Source organism: Plasmodium reichenowi, chromosome 12 (assembly GCF_001601855.1).
Source record: "Plasmodium reichenowi strain SY57 chromosome 12, whole genome shotgun sequence".
Classification (NCBI taxonomy): domain Eukaryota; phylum Apicomplexa; class Aconoidasida; order Haemosporida; family Plasmodiidae; genus Plasmodium; species Plasmodium reichenowi.
Window position 1 is genome coordinate 798,187 of NC_033657.1, and position 12,343 is coordinate 810,529.

Below are 12,343 nucleotides of genomic sequence, written 5' to 3' on the forward strand. Positions count from 1 at the left end.
GAGATATGAACCGTGAGAGATATAAATACTTATTTTTTTTTATTCATAAACAAAGAATATATATATATATATATATTTATATATATTTATTTATTTATTTGTTAATATATATATGCTTGTTGTAAATATTTTTAAATATATTATTATTTGTTATATACTTATTTAAAAAAAAAAAAAAAAATACATATAAATATATATATATGTTCATATATAAGATTATAGGTTTTGTGTTTTAATATATTATTTAATAATACGTATGCTTGTGGATATTATAATAAGATGTATTCTTATACATACATTTATATTTTTGTATGAATAAAAAGTAATATGTTACATAACGTTATAGTTCTTTCTTTCTTATTTTAAAAACGAAACATTTATTTTGTATATATATAAATATATATATATATATAACAATTTATTATTAGTTTCCATATTATTGTATTTATATTGTATTTGTTTGATACTTTATGATTAGTTGATATGTAATTTTTAAATACGTTTGTTGTTGTATAATATATTTTATTAGATGGCGTTTATATTCATAGTCAGTTTATTTTTAAAAAATACTACATATAAATATATGTTTAAAAATATATTTATATATATTTCCTATTTGTTCTTTTAAAGTATTAACATGTTAATATATTATAAAATGAGAGATATATGTGTATTTATATATTAATAATAATTCATTGAATGTATTTTTTTTTTTGTTTTTAATAATATAATACGTAGATCATTATATATAATAAAGGTGTCGAGATACATAAATTTATATATGTATATATATGAATATTTTTTTTTTTTTCGAGACCTTATTTTAATTTGATATCATAATATGAATGTTATTAATTATTATATAGATTTTTATTGTATTATTATTGTGAATAAGTTAAAATATTTTTTTAATTTTTTGGTTATATATATATGTGGCGCTTTATTTTTGCATACATTATACCTTAGTTAATAATATTGTAAAGAAAGAAATATAACTACTATTAAATGATATTTTTATTTATAATATGTTTTTAAAAGAAAAGATATATTAAACTTATAATATACCATATAACTATTTTACATATTATGTGCATGTTTTTGCATATATATATATATATATGTTAATTGCTCTTGTCCTTTTTTTTTTTTTTTTTTTTTTTTGATTTTTTAATGTTATATATATGTTTAATTTTAATATATGTCCTATAGGTGTCAAACTATATTATTTGTCATTTTAAATATCCAACTTGTATTAATCATTTTAAAATTGTACAATTTATATAATAAGTGTTTGTATTTACATTTTTGTATTACTAACCTTTTTCTTTTCATATATAAATATAAATATATTTATGTACATATTTATATATATACGTTTTTTATACTTTATGTATTATATTTATATATTTTTATTTTAATATATACGTCATTATATATATATATATATATATATATATATTTATATTTATTTATTAGTATTTTTTTTTATTACAACCTTATAACTATCTATATATAAGTAGGTACATTCAAATATCTCCCTTATATAGGTACTAATTTAGATGTACAAAATTTGAAGTAGCAACATATACATACCAGTTAATATATATATATAACACTTTTATATCGGACTAACATATAAGAATAAATATATCATAATTTTTAATAAGGAATATTTAAGAGGATGACCGCTAAGATATTAAATCCCTTCGATATCCCTGTATATCCTTCTTCGAAGGCATGCAGATATGAATTTAATTTTCCAACACGAAAGGAGAGCACTTTTGATTACATCCCAAGAAAACGCATAGAAACTAATTGTTCTAAGGAAAATATGGTTCAACCCAAATATTTAAACTTACTGAACAGTTTGAAGAAATATATGTATGAAATAATTGAAGAAAGTTGTTTTGACATTAAGTCATTTAATAATATTTCGAATGGGAAGAGAGCATGCAATGAAGTATTTTATAATCTCGAAGATACGATTATCAACGATTCAAGTATGTATATTAAGAACAAATTATTGCAGAGTAACGAGAATGTATCGAATAGTTGCATGGACAAGAAAGCGATATGTAAAAAATTGGATATGTTGTTAAATCATAGAATTGAAGGAAATTATTCTCAAGATGATGTTTCAAATAATGCTTATTTGCAATTAATGCAAAAGGGAAAAGAGGGTAAAGGAAATGAGTGTATATATTGTTGTACTACGAAGGATGTAATATTACATGCACACAAACCTACAATGAATTATATGAACAGTTACAAATTATCAAGAGATAATATAGGCAAATTACATCTATTTATTGTCAAGGAAGAAAAAGTATTATTTTTTCCCATACTTTATGCTGAAATGATAATAAGATATAACATGAAATTTTTTCCTTCATCTAAATTGTATAATATTAAAAATACCGCGTCTTTGATGAAATGTAAAAGAGTATTCTCATATGTAATCATATTACATTCTTTAATGAATTCAATATGTATTACACATTCGGATGACATACATTCTTCTCTGTACAAAAATAATGATGTCATGTACTTTTATGTTATTAAAGGAAAAGACGTTGGCTTATATGAAATTATAAAATTTCCAATGAATCATATTTCTTATGATATGAATATTTTTAATGATTCTAAAACTGATATAGGTAATATGAATTATATCCTTGAGATGAATATAGAAGAACACTTATTTGATAATATGTATTTTATTCTATGTAGTATATCTTATAAAAATGTGTTTCACATTAATATAATGCATGTACATATGAAATGTTATAGTAATCAAACATGCATGGATTTAAATAAATGTTTCAACATTGTTAAAGATATATATATAAGTAGGAAACAAAATATGTGTATTATTATAGGTACAATAAAAATTGACCATATGTTCTGTACCTGTAGTTGCGGAAGTACAGCAAATAGCAATATGGAAAATAAAAATAGTAATAATAATAATAATAATAATACCGGAAGTAAACAAAGTGTGAACAATTCACGTACAACTAATAATAGGAAAAGAATTAATAATACAAGTAGTAATAATGGAAATGATGATGACGAAGATGATAAATATCAAAATAAAAGAAAAAAATATTTTGACGATTGTAATATGAAAGATGAACACAAGAAGGAAGAAAAGAATAAACAAAAAAATAATAAGAACAATAAAAATAAGAAAAACAATAAAAATAATAATATTAATAATAATAATAATAATAATAATAATAATAACAATAATAATAACAATAACAATAATAATAACAATAACAATAATAATAATAATTCTTTTTATAATGATTGTGTTTTAACAAATGATTCATTTAAAGGATACATGGAGGAAAACAATTTTATATTAAATTCCCATTCTTCAAATAACCTTGATATGGGAACGCACATATGTTATAACTACCAAAATAAAATTAATCATAATATAACAAAACAATGTAATGATAACAACAATATAGTATTCCACAATAATTACTCTCACAAAGATAATGTTAAAGTATTTAACAATATATATAATAATATTATAACAGATAAAGAAAGAGAAAGTAATGATAATGATTCAACAAAACAATCAATATTAAATGATGACGATGCTGATAAATTGGATAATATAAAATTAAATAATTATATTTATAGTAATATGAATGATTATTTTACTATTTGTGATCCTAACATAAATATTGACAAAACAACATTACATGAAAATTATCTTAGATTTCAACCTAACGTTCTTGAAAAAGATGTAAATGTTGTTAATAAACATATGACAATGAGAGATATAGATAATTTCAAGTATAATTCTATAAGTAATAATAATAGTAATAATAGTAATAATAGTAGTAATAATAGTAATAATAGGAACTGTTTGTATAATATATCTAGTGAGGCACTTAATAGTTTAAAGAAAAATGACTCACTTTATATGAGGTTACAAAATATTATATCTTTTTCCAGTGGTCATAACAATACAAAGATTAAGGTTATAAATATAAATAATTTCAATAATAATGAAAATAATTTTAAAAATTTAAATATGGATAATATGAATGCACCTAATGGAGTAACAAACGTCAATGTGGGCATAAACAATGAAGTAGTAAAAGAAGGGAAAACTAATACTTGCCTAAATATAAATGAGCAAATACATTCCCATACAAAATTGAAATGTATCAAAAATGGGAAGCCTAGAAATATTAATCAGAAAGAAAATAATGTAGTATATAATGAATCTGATAATTCTCATAATGATAATAATAATAATAATAATAATAATAACAATAATAATAATAATAACAATAATAATAATAATAACAACAACAATAATAACAACAACAACAATAATAACAATAATAACAGTTTTGAGAATAATATGCTGTTGCTATGTAAGTCCAAAAATGTTAAGAATCAAAATAGAATGAACAATCTATTTCGTAAAGAGGAAAATAAAGATACGAAATTAAAATCTCTTAATTACAATATTTTAATAAATCCTTGTTATAATAAAAATAATGTTATTAATGAATTATTTATGAATACAAAAGAAAAAAACTTATATAGTAACACCGACAAGTTTCATAACACATTGAATAATAATATGAATGTAAACAATTATAATAACCAAAATATAAATAATATTTATCCATTGACGCATAATATTTCCATTGTTAACCCTATATTGAATCATTCCTATTACAATGAAAATACAGAACAAAATAATAAAAACCTTTTTCATAATACAAAATTAGTACCTAAAAATTGTAATCATATAATGAATGACTCTGATAAATATAATTATTTGAATGCATATAACCAAAATTATACCTTATACAATAATGCACTTAATAACAACAATTCTTTAGTACAACCATCAGATGTTAATAATATGAATTGTTCATATGAATCCATTAATGGTAACATGCCAATAAATGATCAATCGTGTGATTCATACAATGATGAATATAATGGTACATATAATGATACATATAATGATGAATATAATGATACATATAATGAAATAAATAATGAAACATACAACGATACATTAAACGATACCCCTAATGATACACTATATGATACATTAAATGAAATTACTAATGATACACCATATATTACACCTACTAATGCATGTAACCTTTCTTATGAAAAATTAATGTACAAAATGCAAAATAACAATAATATATATTGTAAAAAACATGATAGTAATTATATTATATCTAATGGGATAAATGATCTTATTTGTGCTCATAAGGAAGTAAATTATAATGTATTAAATCATGTCACAAATATCAATACTTATGTAAATAGTAAAAATATATTTTCAAATGTTGCTGTTACAAACGATACTGATTTACATGCTTGTAATAATGAACAAAGAAATAATGTATCCAATCATAATATTAATAAAAATGTCGTTAATTTAAACAACGTTCATTCAATAAATAAGGAATTAAATAATTATCCAATTAATTCAACACAAGATTATAATACGTATTATGACAAAAACGGTTGTTTGGGAACATTAACATGTGATATAAAAAATAAAAATAACAAAAATAATAAAAATAATAAAAATAATAAAAATAATAAAAATAATAAAAATAAAAATAATAAAAATAAAAATAATAATGATAATAATAATAATAATAATAATAATAATAATAACAACAATAATAGTAATAATAATAAGGATATTATTATATTAAATGAAAACAATATAAATAACGCTAACATTTTTAATATAAATTCATTAAAAGAAAAACTATTGAATGATGATATATCTAAAAACAAAGAAGAGACAAAAAAGAATTGTATCATAAGAAAGATTAAAAAAAGGAACAAGGGTAACCCAAAACGGAATAATAATATTAATAATAGAAATAAAAATAATGGTCGTTATAAATGTGATACCAAAAGAATTAAGAAAATTAACAATGATTTCATGAAAAATTTTAAAAACAAATATACAAGTTCTTGCATTAATTATAATATGTATGCTATTAGTGATTTATCAACTAATATAAAAAATAAGGAAAATTTTGTTATTGGAAATTATCCATATACTAATGGTGTATCCTATATGACAAACGGAGAAAATAATACTACTAATAATGGTAAAAAGAATGATGACCAAAGAAATAAAAAGAAAAAATATAATAGTAACGAAAATAATAATTACTGCAACAATAATTTTAATATAAATAATAATAATAATAATAGTCATTTTAGTGGTAATAAGAACAATAGAGGTGATGATAATGATGAGGATGATGAAGAAAAAAATAACAACAAAAGAAATATTTATGGTAAAAATGGAGAAGACGAAGAAGAAGATTATGATAGTGAGGATGATAATAATGAAGAAAATGATCATAATAATAAAAAGAAGATAAAAAGAAAAAACAAGAAATCTAATAATGGATATAATAATAATGATGATGAAAACAAATGTATTAATAATAAAGATACATTTCATTTACCTAAAAAACATAATTATGAATATACTATGAACAATAACTATAACATGAATAATGAATATAATAAGGATGATGAAGAAATCAAAAATAATTATGACGATAATCAGGATAATGGGGATATAAAACATACGGGTTGTACTAATGCTAATGATGTAGATGGGGTAAAGAGTAAATATCATAAAAATGACCACAGTGATGACAATAATAATGATATAAATAATAATAGTGATAGTAATAATAATAATAATAATAATAACAATAATAACAATAACAATAATAACAATAATAACAATAACAATAATTCTTGCACAAATAATTGTGAAACTGTTGATGATCTTATGAACCTTAATAGCTCCAACCTAGGAAAATTTAGTTACCTTACTAATGTATTAAGTCATAATATTAATAATATAAATTTTATAAATAACAATAATCACAAAATGAATTTTCTTAATAATGAAAACGTGAACCAATTCTTTAATAATATGAATTATAAGGATTATGTTAATAATATGAATTATTTAGAGCCGAATAATTATATTAATCATAATATTAATGAATTAAATTATTTTAATAAAAATATTATCCTAAACAACCTAAATGATATAAATTATGTTAATGGTATAAATAATGATAGATATATGAATGGAATAAATAATTCACAAATGAGTTACAATAATCATTTCCGTAATGATATAATAAGCAATGTATTAAAAGGTGTACGGGTAATAAATAAAGAAAGTCATTATAAAAATAAAAATAATAAAAATAGTAATAATAATAATAATAATAATAATGAGGATGAGGATGAAGATGATGATAATAACCAAAATAATAATAATAATAATGATGGGGATGATAATAATGATAATGATAATAATGAAGAAAATAATAATATTGATGATTGTATACCTTTTAAACATCATAATATGAACAATGTAAGTATGAAAAATAATGATGGTAATAATGAAGATAATAACAATAACCATAACAATAACCATAACAACAATAACAGCAACAATAATAATAATAATAATCGTAATGGAAATAATAATATTATTAACCCATTCTTTTTATATAATAAAATGTTTTGCATGAATAATAATGCAAACAATTTCAATAATGGTAATATAATAAATAATTTTACAAACAATGGTATGGCACATAATCACAATCCTAATATGAATATAAATAATTTTAGAAATAATAACATGCATTTTTTCCATAAATATGGTATTCATTATAAAGATTTAATACCTATGAATATGTTACCAACAGCTTATTTAAATTTAGGTAGAGAAAGACGTTCTAGCAAGTATGAAAATGGTTCATACAACAAAAAGAAAGATTTGATGAAAAGAAGATATGAATTACAAAAAGCAATATTATTAAACGTAGATGAAAATCTAAAAGAAGTTATAGATGAAATTGTTCGTAATTCAACTATATTGCCACAAAAAGGAATGAGAGGTAGAAATACATTAGATTGTAATCATCCAATACATAGTGTATGGAAAGATACAACAAGAGGACATTGTTCATGGAGATGTAGATGGTGGGAAAATGGAAGACGTTTAAGTAAAAATTTTAATGTTAAAAGATTTGGTAATGATGGCGCATTGAGAATGGCTATAACTATGAAGTTAAAAAAAAGTAATCCCAAAGAACAAATGCAATTATTAAAACAACAAAGAGAATATTTAAAATTATGTTATGGTGATAACTGGGAAAAAAAAATTAAAGAAATTCAAAATGTGAATAATGCAAATCAAACTGTAAATAATAATAATATAAACAAAAATAATATAGATAACAATAATCAAAATGATAATAACAGCAACAATAGGAATAATAATAATAATAATAATAATAATAGTAACAATCAACATTATGTATCAGCAAATACAGATATAGATAATGATGCTACCATAACATTTAATAACCTATTAAATAATAAAAATGTACCTTACCAATATCTTAATGTTAAAGAGAAGAAACAAACATTTCAACAATATAATCATATAAAAGACAGAGAAATTTCTTACCCTTATATGCATATAAAAGGAGAAACTCAACAAAATAGTATGAAGTTAAAAAATGATATAAATAATCATCATTCACAAAATCAACTTTCATTATCTAACCAAGAAAATAATATTTACAAAAATAATGTTATGGATGAAAAATTACTCATTCAAAATTTGCAAGCATGTATAAATGAAAGTAATAATAATAATAATAATAGTAGTAGTAGTAACAGTAATACAAATGGATCATATAAAAACTTTCTTACAAATACAAATCATATAAGAAATTTAGATAATAATTCATATAATGCGAACAATAATTTTAATACACAAGTTAACTCTTCATCAGAATATACACCTAATGATAATTCTATATTAAATAATAACAATAATAATAATAATTATAATATGCAAAAACGTATTCAAAATAATTATTACCACAAAGGGGGAAACAACAGGAATATTTAAATATCATCCTTTTTTTATATAAAATTTTAAATATATATATATATATATATATGTATATACCTTTTGAATATTCCGTATAACTAAATGTATTTATATATAGTTTATTTATTTATTTATTTATTTATTTATTTTTAAATTGTATTATTATTTCTTTTTTTTAAATACATCCTGTGACATTTTTAAATAACAATATATACCTAATATTTCTACTTATATATTACATATATATTGATATTATAACAAAACAATATATATTTTTATGATTCTAATTTTGCTTTTTTATTAACTTGATTAAGGATTCATATAAAATATATATTATTCAATATATATCTTCTTTAAATAGTTATACATATATTTTAAATATTTAACTTAAATGACCTTTAATACTTAAATAAAAAAAAATAAATAAAAATAATATCATTAAAATGAACTTGGTTTTATATACTTCAAACCTGATTATATGAAGTTTTAAAAAAAAAAAAAAATGCAAATAAATAAAAAAATATATAATAAATAATATAATTATAATAATAAATAAATAAATAAATAAATAAATAAATAAATAAATAAATAAATATACATATATATATTATTATTCAATGTAAACATTAAATATAAAAAGTGTAATCATACATGTATATGTGTACATATAATGTATATTCCAAAAAAAAAAAAAAAATTTTCCGCATTATAAGAACTGTATGTCTTTAAATTTCTCAACACATAGTTATAAAAAATAAACACAATTTTCAATTAGTAATACATTATTACATAAAATAATTAATATATATTATATATGTTATATAAAAAAGAGTTCAGTTTTTGTTATACTTATTCTTAATATGTCTACTATAATATATAATGTTTATTTATTCTGTTTCCTTCCACACAATAAGTATTACAATAAATATCAAACATAGAAAATTTTATAATTAAAAAAGCAAACTGTAACATTTCATAATATTATTTACACATGGATATTTTTTATGTAACATTATTATGAAATATATAATTATATTTTTTTTATTTTTATTTTTTAAAATCGAAATGAATCTTAAAAAAATACTTATAATTTCATTATATTATAGCCTTAATTATTTTATTTTATTTTTTTTTAAGTTTTAATAATTATTCATAATTATAATATTATAAAAAATTATTAAAAATTGAAAAAAAATTTGGAATAAAAATGATATGATCAAAGGATTATTTAAGCAAAGCATATAAACTTTTCCTTTTGTTTAATAAAAATATTATTATGTTATTTTTTTAAATAAATATGCCTAAATAATTTAAACCAATCACAAAATATAAGAAAACATTAATTTGTTCATATGGATATATATATATATATTATACATATGTATATACATATATTATTTTAACCTGATATTCAAATACATAAAAATATATGCATGTTCTTATTTAATAAAAACATTATAATTCTATTTTATAAAAAAGAAAATGAAAAAATGCTGACTTTATTTTATTATTATTGTCCTTAATTTTTTATTCTAATTTTATTTTATTTCTTTCAAATTAAATAATATATATATGTTCTTATAATGAATTGTTAATCATTTGAATTTTTATTATAAAATGTTAAATATATATACAATGCATATATTTCTCTTATTTAGAAGAATGTAACTAGATCTTTTGGTTTTGTTCTTACATATGTATCTGTGTGTGTGTGTGTGTGTTTTTTTTTTTTTTTTTATAATATAAATTGACGAAAGCCAATCCAATGTGTTTATTTAAAAAAAAATAAAAGAAGAAAGAAAAATAAAAATTTAATCTGACATGCACATATTTTCTCAACCTTTCAAATTATTACATAAATAATTATATAGTGATATGGAAGATATATTAATTAATTATATATTATAAAAATATATATATAAGAGGATTATATATATATATATATATATATATATATATATATATAATATTACTTAATAAATCAATGTCTTGGTTTTCAATTTTTCTATAAAAGAGGAAGATAAAAAAAGAAAAAAAAAAAAAAAGGGAAAAATAACCTCAAGAACAAAAGTAAAATCAAATGAAATGATATAACCGGAACAAAAATTATCCAATTGAAATAAATAAATAAATGTGTATATATATATATATATATATATATGTTGTGTGTATAAAATTCCTTTATGGAAAAAAGAAAAAAATAAAAAGAACAAAAAATTAAATTCTTATGAAGCAAAATATTTTCAATAAAAATTATACTTGATCAAAATAAATTTATTAAAATATAAAATTAATATATATTTCTTTTTTAAAATTTAAAGATTAATTTTATAAATATCTGAAAAATGTATTTAATAATGGAACTATTTTATGAATATAATAATTTATATAACGAATAATTACACACTATAAAAAAAGATCTTCACCTTAATACACATTTATATATATATTATATATACACATTAACACATTATTCAGCTGTAGTAACATTATTAATTTCAATTTTTTTTACGTATGTTTTATATTCCATTTCTAATTTACACATTTAAAAAATACTAAGGAAAAAAAACAAAAAGAAATTCCTTTTCTTCTGAGATTTATTTAATTATATATATATTTCAAGTGAACAAGTCAGATAAAAATTTACTAAATATAAGAAAATTTTCTTTGTGTGTGCATAAAAATATCTATATATATATATAATTTTAATTTTTCATTAATCATTAATAGTATAATTAGCTTTATGTTATAATAATATATATATTTTTAAATGTGTAAAGTAATTTGATTGAAAAAAAAAAAAAATTTATATCATATTATATATATATATATATATATAATATTAACTTTATATATTTAAATTAATTTTCCCTTTCCTTTTTTCCCTAATGTTGCATTAAATATTTTATATAGAAATTACATATAATCGCTTTATTGTTTTTGTTTTTTTTCCTTTTCCTTTTTCCTATTATAAATATAAACATATATTGCATTGAAATATTTGTGCAATAAAAGTGCATAGAAAACACATAAAATTTTGAAGTACACATATATATAATAACACATACTAATATTATAATTTAATACCTATTTTTATTATGAGAATTTCAATTTTTTTTTTTTTTATACATATAAATATACATACATAACAGTATTGTGTTACACTTGTTAATTAAATAAATATTTTATTGTTTTCCTTCTTTTTTCTTTATTTCTTTTTTCAGTTACCATTTTAACCTTCCCTATTCATTTAATTTTTTTCTTTTTACTTAATAATTCAATTGTGTGTTTTTTTTTTTTTTTTTTTTTTTTTTTTTTTTTTTTTTTTTTTTTTTTTTTTATTTATTATTTTTTTTTTTTTTTTTTTTTTTT

At 18.8% G+C, this 12,343-nt stretch overlaps 1 protein-coding gene across 1 annotated transcript; it reads left to right on the top strand.

Annotated features, from left to right (window-relative positions):
- Positions 1-1,681: 1,681 nt before the first annotated feature.
- Positions 1,682-8,989, top strand: PRSY57_1221900 (transcription factor with AP2 domain(s); the record flags this gene model as incomplete). The annotated part of the gene is made up of 1 exon (XM_012908640.2): positions 1,682-8,989. The coding sequence occupies one exon, from the start codon at positions 1,682-1,684 to the stop codon at positions 8,987-8,989; it is 7,308 nt and encodes a 2,435-aa protein (XP_012764094.2).
- Positions 8,990-12,343: the final 3,354 nt, after the last annotated feature.